Below are 17,897 nucleotides of genomic sequence, written 5' to 3' on the forward strand. Positions count from 1 at the left end.
ACCAGTGAAGAAGTCAACAAGAACCCAGCAGAACTAGAGAGGTGACTGTTAGCGGGAGAACAGTGACAGAGCGACAGAGACTGCACAACATTTTCCAGCCAGTACATAGATAGACCCCGTCAGAAGACCGGGGCTGTGTTTAAAGGGGAACTTCATTTATTGTTAGTGGAAGTGTAGTTTTTTAGTCAAACAATTATGTGATTTATGGAGTCAGATTACATTTTTCTCAAACACAATTGTATAATCGCGTCTGAAGTATCTGTTTTAGGCAATGAGCTGCAGATTAAATAACATAACACTGATTGAGAGCTTGAATGAAGAAGTAGGGTTTTTACAACAGTTTCAAGAATCAGTTTTTATTTATTTATTCTTGAGTAATTTTACTGATTTATAATGTAGTGCGTAAGGCACTATCTCATTTTGTTTGAGGGCCATCAGCCCTTCATGCATGTCACCCTCTGTGAGAATAGTTCGCATTTTCTCTCTCTAGTTTATAGAGAAATATTATTTTATCATATCTTTGTTCAGCAGTATCAAACAATCCTCTAATCCTAGAATTATTGAGACGCATTAGCGACACCTGGGGTATTGTTTTACGCAGCAACAATGATGCATAGTACCAGGACAAAAGCCATTATTGCAACATGTAAACCATTTTTGTGCTAATGGCAGATTTTAGTGAATATGTTTTTATACCATCAGAAAGCCATACATCATATGATATTTTGTACGCCTTATGGGTACACGGAGAAGTTATATTTATTTAATGCAACGTTATGGGTTTTACATGTCCTGTTTCAGAATAGGGTAAATCATTGCAATATTAATTGAGCATGTTCTGCTCAAAGGAGGGAGTGTCATGATTATACAGATATGTTGATTTCAGTGACGTTGTAGTTCATAAATAATAACATGTAGTTAACAATAGGTCTCATAACGACAAAAGGTATGCCGACGCTTGGGCCTCCTCCAAGGAGGGAGTGGTCCAGTTCTAGATATTAGACGAATAAAAGTAATGAATATGTCAGAACTCTGAGTAATATTATCCAAGTTTTGTCTACACAGGCTAAGAAAGCTACAGAGATACCAGACGAGACACCAGAAGAGACTCCTGTTCGGCCAGGTGATTGGGTGAGGGTGAAAGTTCACAAAAGACAGTGAGCTGATCCCCGGTGGACGGAACAGTGAGAAGTTGTAACGAACTTCACACGCGCTCCGGTTTAAAGGTATGTGACACAGTGGTGTGGTGCAGTGGGTTGTGAGTTGGTATTTGGATCAGGAGGTCACAGGTTCAAACCCCACTGCAGTCAGCATGTTGTTGTGTCCCTGGGCAAGACACTTCATCCCAAATTGCTCCTGTGGGGATTGCCCACAGTATTCAGTATGTAAGTCGCTTTGGATAAAAGCGTCTAACAAGTGACATGTAATGTAATGTAATGTAATGTAAAGACAAAGGAGCAAATTGACACCACCTCACACATTGTCACCCTTCACTGGCAACTTCCAGAACATTATTGGGAGTTAGGACTGATTTGGCAGAGCTGGAACAAAACAATAAATATAAATAAGATAAAGATAGAAACAGCTCAAAAGACGAATTGTCTATAGATTTTTATAGATAGTACACTAAAGTGAAAACCTATTTTTGTTTTACATCTGAAAAAGAGTCCAATTTTGTATACGTTATTATAGTACTCATTATTTAAAATTCTGTAACTGACACCAAGGGAGAAAATAGAGATGATGTCAAGAACAAAGCCAAAGCTATTGTGGGGTCCCCTAGGGATAAGAGTCAGAATAGCATTGTTGATTGTGCTCATTACACTTGGCACCTTTCTGGTTGGATGGGGAGTACAATATCAAGTAAGACATGGATCCATTAGTCCACTCATAGATAATGCCCACATCACTAACAAAACTCCAGCTGTGTTTCAGAGACTTTCATTTATCCCCAGAGCCAAAAGATCAGCTGAGCAACAAGAGGAGGAGTTAGAAATACTCGGTCCCAAAGGTGAGGCGGTTACAATCAAGATGATTCACCCCCCATATATGCAGTTCTTGTATCAAATGATGAGATGGGTTTAAGTGATCGGGATAATCAGTGATGGGGATTTACAGATTAGGGGAATCTCCAAATACACTGGATCCATGTTTTAGTCTGTGCCAGAAACACCCCTGTTAAGTTTATGGACAACCAACCGGTGACCTGAGCACAATTATTGAAAATGATTACAGTAGAAACAGGCTACTAACCCACAAGTACAGCTTTGTACGTACAAACTCTATGAGCAAAATTCCCCAGCAGATTGTGGCGACATTGCAGATATGTCCAGTCACAAAAGTTACTTATGTTCTAAATAACAGTGAGATTTAAAGTAATGGAGAAAATATGGGGACGTTCTTTTATAGTGTGTGAAATATGTGGTGCTTGAAAACATGTAGGGTATTTTTAATTTATAGAAGAAAATGGTTTCCTGAAAGAGTTATTTGGAGTAGCCATGTTACAGTGGGTGGAAACAATGTTAGGGATATGGCACAACCATTAGTAGACATTAATTGGGTTTAGATGACATTTAACATCTAAGACAGATAGTAAGATTAGGAAATAGAGTGGAAAGGATTGGATATGTTTTACCTCAGTGTGTTAGAATTAACTATAGGTAATGCGGCCCGAGATCTCTCTCTCTCTCTCTCTCTGCCTGTCAGAATGCTACGACCCCATCTTCAGACAAACGACCTCACAACAGGAGACTCCTCCTCCTCCATCAAACAGACAGACAACCCGAAATGAACCAACAACCACCTGAGGCATCCAGAACCAAACCAGCATGCTGACAAAGAGGCAAACTCTCATCAGTCCCTCAAACAGGACATGAAGTTCCAAACTGAGCCGCGAGATTTGGCACAATAGCAGAGTGTGGGACATGAGAGCAGAATACACCACTCCATGCAACAGCGTAGAGACTGAAAAGGAGGAGATGAAATGCAAAGCAGTTGGGCCACTGAAAAGAATTACAGCGGGAAGATCCAAGTGCGGAGGGGACTGAGGAGAAGACAGGACGGAGGAGAAGACAGAACCAGAGGAGTTGGCATGGGCCAGCAGAACGTGAGGGGGTCGTGGCTTGACGACCAGAGGGGGAGAGAAGGAACCCAGGAGTGAGTGAGTTTACACATAAACACACTTATTAGAAAATAATCCTAAAAACACACTGAGGGTAGAACGTATTATTCAATCTTTTCATCATAATAAACAAATTATTCTTATATAGATTCTTATTCATGTGAGAATTTGGGGAAGATTTAATTTGTTACAATATAGATAGCAGGCAAATCTTTATTTGAATGGAAAATGTTAAAGGTACAGCTAGTACCAAGCCAAAGAAAGTATTCCAATCTAGAGTATTGATTTCACCATTGTAGCATGTTTATTACCATAGGAGAACTGTTAAGGTGGAAACAACATTTGTTTGTCGTCCAAGATGTAGAGTTTTAAAAAGAAACTAGGCAAAGAGCGATTGAAGATTTTAATTTTGAAAAAACTAGTATAATTGGGATCACTCATTTTAATGGTGCATATTTTCAACAACAAATATCGTTCAGGGAGAAGGGGTTGCTCAACCCACCCTGCAGATGTTTTAAATCTTACTTGCAGCTTCAGAGTACTTACTTTGCACGGCACCAGAGTATAAGTTTTAAAAGACAAGTGCCACCACCTCCTAATGCTCATCCATTTAATCAGTGATCACCTGACATTTAGAGATGTTATTTAAAAGGAGAAACATATCTGCCATGAGTGAAAATTCCTGAATTGAACTACAAACCATTAATGAAATGACTTCTGTTTTTAAGTCCTTGTTGAAGGAGGGGAGTAATTATCACATGCTCGGGCACCCAAGGTTCCACACACTGTTAAAGGGGGTCAGCATAGTTATTTAAGTAGACCAGAATTGAAAATAATTACCATAATGCGTTAGTGATATTCCACCGGTTTTCACAACCATTTCAGGGACTTTATCACTGTATTAGAACAGACCACCCCAAAGCCAGTAGGGCTAAGAGACCAGTCCCAGGGGGAGTTTAGGCTCCAGGGTACAAGGATAGCATAGGGGCGCCCAGGGGAGGCCTAGATGTTGCACTAATTCCATGTCCTAAAATACCGATTGGATTACAACGGCCTCTTCTAGAGAACATATTACTTTCATACCTTAAATGATATGAAAGGAGGGAGGGTACATTTATCATGGGGGACAGTTACAAATGTTAGTAGAACAGGACGATCCACCCCTGTATACAGATGAATGAAATGACGAGTTAGTTTGAATCAGGGGCGGACTGGGGGGGAAAAAGTGGCCCGGGGATTAATTGACAGACAGGCCCACTTAATGCGCGGCATGTAATCGGCCGGCCGCCGACGAAAGTATGTTACTTTAACAAAAAAACCCTATGCATGTAATGTTATTTTGGACAATTCATATAGTAATCACATTACCTGAGCCCTTGAGTTGCCTATAGAGCAAAAATAGTTACGGCATATATTTAGTGATTTTAATGTTAACAGATCATTGATGCAATAACATTTTTGACCCAATTTGCCTGACTTGACACATGGAATAAAACATGGGCGTAGTGTTATGGAAATCTGAGACCCAACACTGGAGAGTACAAGTCAGAGTGATCAAAACAAATGGTGAATCAGACAGAGTTGTCTTTCTGGTTATTTATTTGAAGCTTCAAATACATAAGATACAATAAAATAGACATAGGTCTCACAGAGTATAGAATAGTCTGTGTGAGTGTGCGCAGATATAATAGGAAAGCAAAGCTTATATACAGCAAAGAGTGGGAAGTGCAGAAATCTGTCTTCACACGGTCATATTGTTATTAGACACCTGGCCTTGAGCTGTAGATAGTATAACAGTTCTCAGAATAGGGAAGTTCTCGTGTGACTTTGTGGTGAGTCTCAACCCAGTAGCCAAAACAGCTCTGTGGCCTTGAAGCTCTTGGGAATAAACCCACAGTAGAGTAGATAGAAGAAAACAGCACATCTCAGGAAATGAGAAACATTTGGTTTAAAACATATAAGGGATATAATAAAAATGTCCACTACAGTAGGAAGCATCCTCAATGTGGGTGAGACAATTTAACAGGGGGTGTGGGCAGGTGGTGGACCTCACCTCCTCTAGGGGGGGTCCGGGGGCAAGCTCCCCCGGGAAGATTTGTTTTTAAATGTTCAAGTTAAATGCATCAATCTGGTGCACTTTGAGAGCAAAATTAGGGATTAAATCTATGGCAGTCAGTAGGGGCTTGGACTGTGAGCCGTAGGGTCGCCGGTTCAAGTCCCCGACCAGTCCTATATTTGGAGTGTGGACTTCTACTTGGAGAGGTCATATAAAACACCCATATAAAACAGAACTGTAAACAGATTTACTTTTTCTTTCAACATATATTTGAACAGCAAGTGGAGGCAAAAGTGACTGCACCCAAAACAATAAACCTGCTAGCTAACTAGCCTAAAAACAGAATGTGGGCAACATGTTCTTCTCCACAGCCGCGCAACCCTCTGAGTCAGACGTCACTTCCCCCTTTTCTATCCTACGGGTACAGCCACTCCCCTGAACCCCGTTTCCCTGCCAACCCATTGAAACTGATCAAAGGTAGCCTATCACAACGGCCCAGCCCAGCCCAGTGGGCCACATCCCACTGAGCTGGGCTGGGCTGGAACACTTACAAATGTGGGCCGGTAGGATTTAGGTAAGCAAAAAAAAAAAAAAAGGGAGTGGCCGGAACACTTACAAACACAGCACCGGCCCACCGGGGAAACTCCCGGTATTCCCAATGGCCAGTCCGCCCCTGGTTTGAATGATGTTAAATGATATGGATGTTCAGAGACCAGGTTGTTCAATGAATGTCCAGCCAATGTGATTCTTTAAATGATGAAATCATGTGAAGAAGTGAGCAAAATAAAATGCTAAAATGGAGTGAATCCATTTCAATTTATAATATACTATTCCAAGATGGTATATTTTTATTATTACATTACACTGGTCCAAGATAGTTTATTTCATTTTTATTATTTTTCACTGTTCTAATATGATGGATCCCATGTTTTATAAATCATTGCGATTCTGAAATGGTCATTTCTTTTCACTTTGTAAAAACAAGTGCCTTAACACTGAGCGTGGTATGGGGAACGGTTTTCTGTGAAAGGAGGGAGGAAGAAATGTTCTGATACCAAGCCATTGCTGCTATTTTAAAGAGCCATATTGAATGTTAACACTAGAAGTTATGCAAAAGGGAAAACTTTTATGTTTGAACACAGTCAAAGTATTTTGTAAAATTGAGGCTATTCGAACCATTCCATTTTGATTGTATGTTTTGATATGAGTTATGTACTATGCAGAGTTCAGATGAAGAACTCATTTATTTCAGTATTATACACACCTTTTAGGTGTGTAAGGAGGGACTGTTAGAAATTAAAATCAATGTTTTGATAGCATAATGTACCCTAAACATACCGTCAGTTTAAATGCTGTTTTATACTGAAAAACCAGAAGTTCTTGTGCGTCCAGTTGTTAAGCTTTTATTCTGAAAATCCTTCATGACGACATCCGGGACTACCCGCCCATTAGTATAATTAAAGTGGCTATTGACGCCGTTAACATGTATTACATATAAAGTTATGAAAGAGATAAGGAGGAGAAAAGGCATGTGGAAGTAAGCAATGAATGTAAAATGTCGAAATCCTCTGTTTAAAACACGCGATATCGGACACAGACGAACGAGGGGGGGGGAAGTCCCTTACGTCACTACACAGCTCACAGAGAGGAGGAGCGAACAGCGAGCAAGCGGGAAGGACGAATGCTTGTACGGGCTCTTTCTGCACGGCCGGCACTTGGGAGAGGAAGCTGCAGACTTTCTCTCCTGAATGAACAATCCTGTTTGTGACTTTACCGCGCCTTTTTTATTAATTAAAGTAGTATGTGTGTATCTTTCTTACAGTGCAGACGCTTTTCTGCTTGCTCTTGCCTCTGCTTACTTTTATGCTGATTTTCCTATTCTTATTCTCTGAAAACTTCGAGCAGCGGCTCCTGGACATTAACTTATCACTGGGACAGTTCATCTTCGTAAATAGACGGAGGGTTTCAGCCATATTTCAACATTTTTACGACGACGTCAGTCTTACAATAGCGTGGCCTAGCAACAGCTAAAGCCTGGTAGGCTACTGCTATTTAGCTTAAGCTAGTTGGTAGCAAAATGCCTCCGTTCTCTACAGATGACTTCCAGAAACTTATACAGAAGATGGCTGTGTTGGAAATGAAAATGCAACGGTTGGAAGTTAACGTGGAAGTGAATGGACTATGTCGTGGGAATGACACGACTTTAACCAGTGTTGCAAAGTAATGGAGAAGGGTATGCTAACTCACAGCTAGTTAGCAGCTACAAGGATTCCAAGGAACAGGAGGGCTGTGTACCGGGTAATAAATCTACAAGTGGTAGTCCTCCCTGGAACTCTCTGGGTGCAAAGCCTAAGAGTAAATCACTTCCATGGGATTTGGGAGGACGGATAACAGGCAGAGCCCAGAGCTCCGAAATCTGTGATGCGACCGGCTGGCCTGCATTGTTATCAACCAGGAAGAGCGCCTCTTCAAACCCCTATTCATACTAGGAAACAGCAGTGGACAGCTGCTAAAGGGAGAATTACAAACAATCCTCCTAAACCACCAAGTGTGCCAATCCAGAACAGATACGCTCCGCTGACAGAGAACCGGAGATCTGATGACCTGGATAACCTGTCCTCTTCACGCAGCAGGGTAAGGACCAATAGCTACTCTAAAAGTAAAAGGCTAGAGGAAAGCTAACGACTGGGCCTGAAACTCTGATTGTGGGTGACTCTGCTGTAAGAGATGTAAAAGGTCTGTGTAATAAGAACAACACCAAAGTACTCTGTTTTCCCAAGGATGTGGTCTCTGACTTGGCTGAGAAGATCCTGCATATTGGGGCTGAACATCCGATTGTGAAGAATGTGGTACTGCACATTGGAACAAATGATGTTGTGAAACAACAGTCAGAAGTGCTGAAAGAAGACTTTAAATGTTTGTTGGAAACTGCCAGCTCTCTAAATGCAGAGGTGTTCATCAGTGGCCCTCTACCGCCAGTCAGAAGAGGAGTGGAGAGATTCAGCAGATTGTTTGCACTAAACACCTGGCTTTCAACGGCCTGTACTGACCATTCTGTTCATTTTATTGACAATTTTAACTTTTTCTGGGATCGCAGACATCTTTTCAAGGCAAATGGAGTTTGCCTGAACAAGTCAGGAGTGAAATTGTTTATCTCTAACATATTCAACTGCCTGCGTCATCAATCTGTTCCCTCTGCCAAGGACAAGCGGCAAGAGGAATCAAAACATGAGAAAGACACAACACATCACGCAGAAAACCCTGAAGAATTATCACTGCACCCGCCTGAGGAATGTTCTGATTATGGGAGACATATGAGACACATGGAGGAGTCTCCACTGCCCCCCCCCCCTGTCAACGCCTTTGAGGATACTCCGTTCACCCTTTCACACCCTCGCCCACCCTCCTGGAGATCGATGAACACACAAAGGAGATACAGAGGGTTGGCACCGATTCCTTCCTGGAGTTCAAAGACCAAACGAAGGCGATACGCAGGGCTGGCACCATGTCCTTTACCCCCCGCTCCTCAACGACGCCCACCAAAATCACCGCGGAGACGCGCACCATCTCCCCCGTCCTCATCACCGCGCCTACGTCAACCACCTCCCCCCCTGGCAGCATGTCCTCTACCCCCGCACCATCTAGCCCGTCTCCATCACCGTGCCTACGTCGACCACCTCCCCTCCCTTCGAGGGGGCTTCTGCAGTCTCCGAAGCCTGATAAGGATGTGTGTGTACAAAACACAACAAACTCTTACTGATATGTGATGGGTCCAGGCTCAAGGGCGTATGGCACTCTCAACTCTTTCCAGGACATGTCGGGGCCCTGCCTGCCAGTAGCTTTGCCGATATCTGTGTTGATAGGTAATAGATTAAGAGCGGTGAATCATAGAAACAGGAAGCGCTCAAACGTTTGTGTGAGTGTATCTAATTTAGCAGTGATTCCATGTCAGCCACAGCTTGTTACAAAAAAACATGACTGATAGTGTGTTTAACAAACTTAAACTAGCTTTATTAAATGTCAGGTCTTTGGCAGGAAAAACATTTTTAATCAATGATTTAATCACTGAGCACAATCTCGATTTTATGTTTTTTAACAGAAACTTGGATTGAACAAAATAACAGTGCAGCTGTTCTTATCGAATCAACCCCTCCCAACTTTAGTTTTATGAGTCAGGAAAGAATGCATAAGAAAGGGGGTGGAGTTGCTATTCTGTTCAATGATTCCCTTCAATGCAGGAAGACATCGTATGGAAACTTTGATTCTTTTGAATATGTGGCCCTTCGGCTGAAATGCTCCTCTCGAGCTCTGTTCCTAAATATCTATAGACCACCCAAATACTGTGCAAGCTTTTTTGATGACTTTACTGAACTGCTGTCTATAGTGTGTATTGACTTTGACCGTCTAGTCATTGTTGGTGATTTTAACATCCATGTTGACAACCCCCAGGACAGAGGGGCTAATGAACTGTTTTGTGTTCTTGATAGCTATGGACTGACTCAGCATGTGACGGAGCCCACGCACACTAAGGGGCACACTCTGGACTTAATTATCTCAAAGGGTCTGAATATCTCTAAGGTTGTGGTGACTGATGTTGCACTCTCTGACCATTCCTGTGTTTTCTTTGAGAGCTCTATTTCTGTTCACAAAAATGTTCAAAAAGGGGTAACCACAAAAGCGATATTTAACTGAAAATACTAGGGAAATGTTTACTCAGAATTTCTCTTCCACACTTGCCCCTGCCAACATCTCAGTAAATGAGCTAGTAGATCATTTTAATTCAAAAATTAAAAATGTTATAGATGCCATTGCTCCAACTAAGGTAAAGGAAGTGTCTGGCAAGAAAATATCTCCATGGAGAAAGGCCATGACCGTGAAAACAGAAAAAAGAGAATGTCGAAAAGCTGAACGCAGGTGGCGAAAAACAATCTCCAGGTTCACTTTGAAATCTATAAAGAGAGACTTGGCCTTTATAATTTGGAATTGAAAAACGCACGACAATCGTTCTTCTCTGACATCATTACCAAAAACAAAAACAACGCACGTGCCTTGTTTGCTACCGTCGACAGACTAACTAACCCCCCAGTGTCAGTAGCCTCTGAATTTCTATCCACCAGGGCGTGCAATGATTTTGCCTCCTTTTTCACTGACAAAATTCAGAAAATCAGACAAGCAGTCAGTGCCTCTGCATCAGGAACAGCAAATGTGTTGTCCCTATCTCCACTTAACATCAATTCAGACATCATGACACAATTCCATCAGATTAATGATAAAAACCTAGAGGGACATTATTCAACTTCTGAAATCCTCCTCTTGCTGCCTTGATATTATTCCAACAGGATTTTTCAAAGATGTTTTGCCTTGCATGGCCTCAGATCTACTTCATATAGTAAACAAATCTCTTCACTCAGGTATTTTTCCACAGGCCCTGAAAACTGCAGTCATTAAACCGCTCTTAAAAAAGAATAATCTAGATGCTTCAGTAATGAACAATTACAGGCCCATATCAAACCTCCCATTTCTAGGTAAAATCATTGAAAAAGTTGTTTTTCAACAGTTGAGTAATTTCTTGCATTTAAATAACTGTTTTGATGTGTTCCAGTCAGGCTTTTGTCCAAACCACAGCACTGAGACTGCTCTTGTAAAGGTCTTTATATGACATCCACTTAAACACAGACAGTGGCAGAACTTCAGTGTTAGTATTATTAGATCTCAGTGCTGCGTTTGACACTGTTGACCACAGCATATTACTAGACCGACTGGAGAACTGGGTGGGACTTTCGGAAACAGTTCTGAATTGGTTTGAATCCTACTTAAAGGACAGAAACAACTTTGTTTCTATAGGTAAATACACATCTGAGTTGACAAATATGACATGTGGGGTTCCTCCAGGCTCCATCTTGGGGCCTCTTCTCTTTAACATCTACATGCTACCACTGGCTCAGATAATGAAGAACAACAAAATAAGTTACCATAGCTATGCAGATGACACACAAATTTACGTAACAATTTCACCAGGAGACTATGCTCCAATTCAAACACTGAGTAAGTGCATTGAACAAATCAATGACTGGATGTGTCAGAACTTTCTCCAATTAAACAAAGATAAAACTGAGGTAATGGTTTTTGGAGCCAAGGCAGAACGTATAAAAGTTAGCGCTGAGCTTCAGTGTGCAATGTTCAAAACAACAGATAAAGCCAGAAATCTAGGTGTAGTCATGGACTCTGACCTGAATTTCAACAGTCACATTAAAACTGTTACTAAATCAGCCTACTATCACCTAAAGAATATATCTAGGATTAAAAGACTAATGTCACAGCAGGATTTGGAAAAACTTGTCCATGCTTTTATCTTCAGTAGACTCGACTACTGCAATGGTGTCTTCACATGTCTCACTAAAAAATCTATTAGGAAGCTGCAGCTAATTCAGAACGCTGCTGCTCGAGTCCTCACTAACACTAAGAAAGTGGATCACATCACTCCAGTTCTGAAGTCTTTACACTGGCTTCCTGTGTGTCAAAGAATAGATTTCAAAATACTGCTGCTGGTTTATAAAGCACTGAATGGTTTAGGCCCAAAATACATTTCTGACCTCCTGCTAAATTATGAACCATCCAGATCTCTCAGGTCTTCAGGGACTGGTCAGCTTTCTGTCCCCAGAGTCAGAACTAAACATGGTAAAGCAGCGTTCAGTTATTATGCTCCAAATATCTGGAACAAACTCCCAGAAACCTGCAGGTCCGCTACAACTCTGACTACTTTTAAATCCAGGCTGAAGACTTTTCTTTTTGTCGCTGCTTTTAATTGAACTATTCATATCTTAGACTGCACTGTAACTTTTATCCATGTACTTTTTTTCTTTTAATGTTTAATTGACAGCACTGTAACTTTTATCCATGTATTTTTTCTTTAATGTTTATTTTATTAGCTTTTCTTTTTAATGACTGCCATTTTCTTAATCTCTTTCATTTTTTGTAAAGCACTTTGAATTGCCTTGTGTTGAAAAGTGCTATATAATTAAACTTGCCTTGCCTTGCCTTGCCTACCAATTTTGAACCTCCAGAGACTCCATTTAGTCTCCCTTTTAAGCTTCTCTTTCCTGGACGCTGAGAATAAGAACACAGTTAACACAGCATACGAACACCCTGTGATGGGACAGGGTTTGGTCCGAACATTTATTCTGCCACTAGCCATTTTAAGAATGATGCCTCTTTCCTCCAAGTTCCGCATTGCATGTTTGTGCTTAAGGTGCTTGTTCAAAGCCAGATAGAAGAGTCTGCACACCGGGCATTCGGACGACATCCTTACTGAAACAGACACAGTTAACTGTATTTAAATTATGTTGTGTTTCTCCGTTTATATGCGTTAGCGTAACCGGTAATTGCAACAAAAGTTCAATGCTTCAATGCCTGGTACACGGACCAAAGGAGGACTTGGGTTACCACCTGGCAAAATGGTCCCACCTCCGCACCAACGCGGGGCTGGTGATGGCAACATTGGGTCCGATGCATCAATTCATGGTGGCCCGACCATGAGAGGGTTTGTGGTGCCCCGGAACCAGGCAGTACCCCCAGCAGGAAACACGTTTTATGGTCAAAGGAGGAAAGAGTGATAGAACCGGGGTAAAGCAAAGAAAGTGTCCGAAAATAGTGACTTGTAACCCGGGTAGAGAGTATGTCATCTCTCGGTCCTATCCTCCAGACAACATGGTAACGTGGGGACAACAGTACCCCGCCGGGCGCTCCATCCCGCTCCGGCATTCACCGCAGCGGGGGGAGGAGGCATTGAACCCCTCACACCTGCACCCGGAGGAGGCAGGGGAGTCAGGTACCCGGAGGGGCGCACGGTGGACGGCCAGGGCGAGGCAGCCACACCGCGCTGGAGTCAGAGTTTCCGAGTGTTGGAGCCGGGTCCCGGTGAAACGCAGGACGGAGCACCCGGCAGGAGCCTCCAGCAGACCCCCCCGCGCGGTTCCCTCGTCCCTCGGAAGAGGCGGAGAGGTGGGTGTTTTTCATCTGCTGGCGGACTGCCGGGGAGAACGCGCTGCTCGGAGCCAGGCTCAGAATGAGTGGCAGTGGGTGCCCGCGCACCTGCCTTTTACAGCGGGAGCACGAGCTGGTCTCGGGGAGGGAGAGAAGAGAGGAGCGGAGGCTGCCGAAACAGCCAGGGCCCTCCCCTCAAACACACCCCTCAATTTTGACAAGACAAACAGCAAGAAGAGTCCCCTTTCGACTCCCCTTGCATTCCTCCAGAGACCAGTTTGGACTTAAAGTTAAGAACCAGGCTGGGGGGGTCTCCAGGCATCAGAGAACAATAGAAAAGGGGTGAAAATTGTATCCCAAAAATAGTGTCTCTTAATGCAGGTACAGTCCTCTGACAACTGCCCTTACATACCTTAGGGATATACGCGTACCCCGTAGGGACATTAACTACCAGTCGCGGTAAGCCAAATGTACAGAATGGATAAAATGTATCCCAAAATAGTGCCTCATAATGCAGGTAGAGTCCCATGATAACTACCCTTGCATTCCTCCACAGGCTAAATAAGTTAAAGTTTACTTTTGGAAGAACCAGAGAAAGGGGTTAAAATGTACCCGGGAATAGTGCATCATAATGCAGGTAGAGTCCCCTGGTAACTCCCCTTGCATTCCTCCACAGGCTAAATAAGTATAAGTGAACTTTTGGAAGAACCAGAGAAAGGGGTTAAAATGGATAAAAATGTACCCGGGAATAGTGCCTCATAATGCAGGGAGGGAGAGAAGCAGCGGGCTGTGACACAGAGGTACACAACCATGTGTACACTGGGTCATTCAGAATGTGCTATTTATGAATAAATAGACAAAGTTAAAGTTAACTTTTGGAAGAACCAGAGAAAGGGGTTAAAATGGATAAAATGTATCCCAAAATAGTGCCTCATAATGCAGGGAGACTCCCCTGAGAACTCCCCTTGCATTCCTCCACAGGCTAAATAAGTATAAGTGAACTTTTGGAAGAACCAGAGAAAGGGGTTAAAATGGATAAAATGTATCCCAAAATAGTGCCTCATAATAAAATTTGACATGGGCAAACAGCCTGTGTCCTGTGAAATAGCCTATGTCAGACTTCCATGACATACACCGGGAAAACCACCTCTATGTGGCCGCTCACAGAGCCCCAAAACACGGACTACAGACCTCCAGCATATCTCCCTGAAATGCGTACTTCCATAACCTCGCGCACTTTGGGACCCCGGGCCCCCGAACTTAAGCACTCCCCCACGGACTAAACCCAGATGATTACACCCTCAAGAAACTCGTGACCCTGGTAACCTATAAGGGGGTGTATTTTGCGGTGCTTTACCGTCCGCACATCGGCATCCATAGTCGGCCTTATTCACAGCAGCACCCACCCTCCTATGGAGGATGTTCTCATGGCCCTGGTAACCTATAAGGGGGGTGTATTTTGCGGTGCTTTACAGTCCGCACATCGGCATCCATAGTCGGCCTTATTCACAGCAGCACCCACCCTCCTGTACCGGATGTTCTCATGGCCCTGGTAACCTATAAGGGGGTGTATTTTGCGGTGCTTTACAGTCCGCCCATCGGACTCCATAGTCGGCCTTATTCACAGCAGCACCCACCCTCCTGTGGAGGATGTTCTCATGGCCCTGGTTACCTATCAGGAGGTGTATTTTGCGGTGCTTTACAGTCCGCCCATCGGACTCCATAGTCGGCCTTATTCACAGCAGCACCACCCACCCTCCTGTGGAGGATGTTCTCATGGCCCTGGTTACCTATCAGGGGGTGTATTTTGCGGTGCTTTACAGTCCGCCCATCGGACTCCATAGTCGGCTTTATTCACAGCAGCACCACCTGCCCTGCTGGAGGTTCACACTTTAACTTGTTTTACCCTCCTCTGCCTTACACATCCTCCCACATTTGAGCACTCCTCACGCGGACTAAACCCCTTCATGCACACCACCAGAACCTCGTGCCCCTGGGGATCTTAAAGGGGAAACACCCATATTGGGTTATAAAAAAGAGGACAAATTAAGTAATTTTAACAAACTTTATTTACAGAAATATATACATTGACACTTTATAACATTATAACATTATTAACTCATCCAGCACAAGCGGACTGAGTACAACAAAACATTGCATATTTACAAGTTGGTCACTGGCAACATTGTCCGTATCGGGTGAAGTTGGTGCAGAGGCTGGCACCCTCTCTTCACCCGTGTCTGGCCATTGACTGTTCCCTCTTCGCCGCTCTCCAAGCGTTGAAGTCTTTGTATAATTCTTCATCTGACGTCTCGGTATTGGTGGAGTCTTGGTAGGGAGTAGGGCTATGCTCCTCTCCAGAGCTGTCACGGTCACTGTGGATGTCAATGTCCCCCAAATTGTCTTCACTCACCCCTGATGCTGCTGCGGCCGCTGCTTGCAGTGACTCTGTGAAGAGCATTCGTATGTCCGCAGCCTCTTTCAAAGAAGGATTCTTGGCATAACATTTGTCTGCAGTTGCAGTGTTGTGACACATGAAATCACTCACTCTTTGGCGGTTGCTTATGTCCTGAAACCTCTTCGCATTATCGGCGTGGACTGTGCGGAGGTCGGTGAAGTTAATGGGACCTTTTAGTCCAACATCAGCCCATGCTAACCTCAGGAAGGTGGCAAGGTTCCTCGATGGGTTCTTCCCCGCTATGCAGAGGAAGTAGCGGTTGTTGGTGCCGGTCAGCGTCCCCTTGATTTCCAGCCACCTCTTCATCCATCCAAATTCTTCTATGGTGAGGTACATCTGCGCTTCCCCGAACGCGTTGGCCGTCTTGTGGTTGCTTACCTGTTATGACAGAGTTAGAGAGCGTCAATACAAGTATCAATCATCCACAACATGTGTATCACTGCCAGAATAAACACATGTTTTAATAGCTCACTCACGTGGATGAGGTGGCCAAAGGCAGTGCCAGTTATCTCCGCCTTTAGGACCTCCGTGTTGGTCATGTTGGAGTAGACCCCCGGACGGTGCCCATAAATGCAGCTCCAATTGAGGGTCATGTACCCATAGAGCAGGCTCCGGGTTGCGTGAGTCGGATTGCTGGTCATCACGTCCAGGAGCTGAGGGATGCGAGTTTTGGCCGCAGTCAAACATGCCATGATGTCTTTATGGCTTGGCAGACCTTCCATCTTGTCCCGCTTCACCTGCATCTGGTGGATACACACCTTCCTTCTCATGGACTTCAGGATGGCAGCAACTTCCCGTGTGATTAAAATCATGTCATTCTGGTTGAGCCTGCTCCCCTTGCATGGTGTTTCATTCATGTACTTGAGAAAGTGTGATATATTTTTGATATAGAAGTCAGATGTCGTGACCTGTAGGCTTGACTTTATCAGGCTCCGGGACCACCCACGTATCCTCTTCAGATCCCTCAAAAAGAGCCAGTCAGACAGGCGATTGAAACCGTGTGCCATGAAGCTTAGGAATGATTTGACTCTGCTTATTTTGGAGACTGCGTTTTCTTGGAGCCTCACTGTTGGATCGATGCCCTCATAATGGTCCCCGGTAGCCTTGCAGATACTTCTCCATGATGCGTGGGAATGTAATGTCCCGCATTCGATTCCCCCGGCCCCTGCCGCTGAACCAGGGGGAATGTATGGGAGGGGAGGATGACGAGGCCTCGGTATCTATGGATGCAGGTTCTGAGGAGCTGGATACAGGTGTGTGAGAGGCAATGGGGGACTTCCTGCAGGAGGGACCTTTGGACTTGGACAGCCTCTTTGGTGTTGACTCTGTTCGGGATCGTTTCCTTAGAAACACCCGCTCTTGGTCCTCGGCCCTCTGGTTCATCCTCTTTCGGTTACGTTTAATCCTCTGCTGCAGCATGCAGCGCAGGGATTTCACCTCAGCAGCATATATGTCCCTCTGAGCCTTCATTCTGTTTGCATCCATCCTCCATTCCTTACAGTCCGGGTTGTCACATTTAATCACTGGGGACAAGGGTGGAGGTTGTGACAGGACATCATCACCCACAGTGTCCACATCCCAAGAGGTAATCATTGCTACTGTGGGGTTTGTCAAACTGAGTTCATGAAGCTTCTTCGTGGCCACTTTCATTTTTAGTTTAGTTAAAACCACATGTAATTCCTGCCGGGACAGCTCAACATGGTTTCTGTACAAGTGGCGGTCCAGCCTTGTCCCGATGTACTCGCAGCCTAATGTTTATCCGTCCTTTCGCCAACAACAGCAGAATTCTTCTTTCAACTAAATTACGCACACTATGGTTCCTCAGCAGGTGCTTGCTCAGGGCACGGTAGGGACTATTACAGATAGGACAACCGATCGCCATCATTTTTGTATGCCTGAGCATTTCGGTACCGGGAAGTGTCACCAGTATAATGTATAGAACCGGGGGGGACAAAGAAGGATAGGTGAAAATAAGAAAGTTGCACTCAGCGAACTAGAAAGACCCCATGTCAAATCTCTCCGGTTTATTTTCAATAAATAACCCATTTGCATCATCGTGCGAAAGGTGTCCCATTTAGGCACTCGTTAGGCGGGCAGAGATCCCTGTCATCTATCGGTCCTATCATCCAGGCAAGGCGGGAGCCAAAACTGGGTGAAATAGTGCCTCCTAAGGTGAGTCGAGTCCCCTGGCAACTCCCCTTACTTTCTTCCGGAGACCAGTTCAAAACGTTAAGTTTGGTAAGAACCATGATTGGGGGTCATCCAGGCAACAATTGTAT

General features: G+C 44.1%; 1 protein-coding gene across 1 annotated transcript; it reads right to left on the reverse strand.

The window, feature by feature from the left end:
• Nucleotides 1-15,390: 15,390 nt before the first annotated feature.
• LOC117553383 lies at nt 15,391-17,211 on the reverse strand. The gene is made up of 3 exons (XM_034227282.1): nt 16,911-17,211; nt 16,095-16,789; nt 15,391-15,996 (listed from the first exon to the last, which is right to left on the reverse strand). Exons 1-3 carry the CDS (start codon nt 17,209-17,211, stop codon nt 15,391-15,393), a joined length of 1,602 nt encoding a protein of 533 aa, XP_034083173.1.
• Between the last annotated feature and the right edge of the window lie 686 nt (nt 17,212-17,897).

This window comes from Gymnodraco acuticeps, unplaced genomic scaffold (assembly GCF_902827175.1).
Source record: "Gymnodraco acuticeps unplaced genomic scaffold, fGymAcu1.1, whole genome shotgun sequence".
NCBI lineage: Eukaryota > Metazoa > Chordata > Actinopteri > Perciformes > Bathydraconidae > Gymnodraco > Gymnodraco acuticeps.

Coding starts and splice junctions, on each gene's coding strand:
- LOC117553383 (XM_034227282.1), bottom strand. CDS start 17,211: ATGATTACCTCTTGGGATGTGGACACTGTGGGTGATGATGTCCTGTCA. Junction 16,790..16,910: donor GAGGCTGTCCAAGTCCAAAG/GTCCCTCCTGCA, acceptor CCCCTGGTTCAG/CGGCAGGGGCCGGGGGAATC. Junction 15,997..16,094: donor CCTTTGGCCACCTCATCCAC/GTGAGTGAGCTA, acceptor CTGTCATAACAG/GTAAGCAACCACAAGACGGC.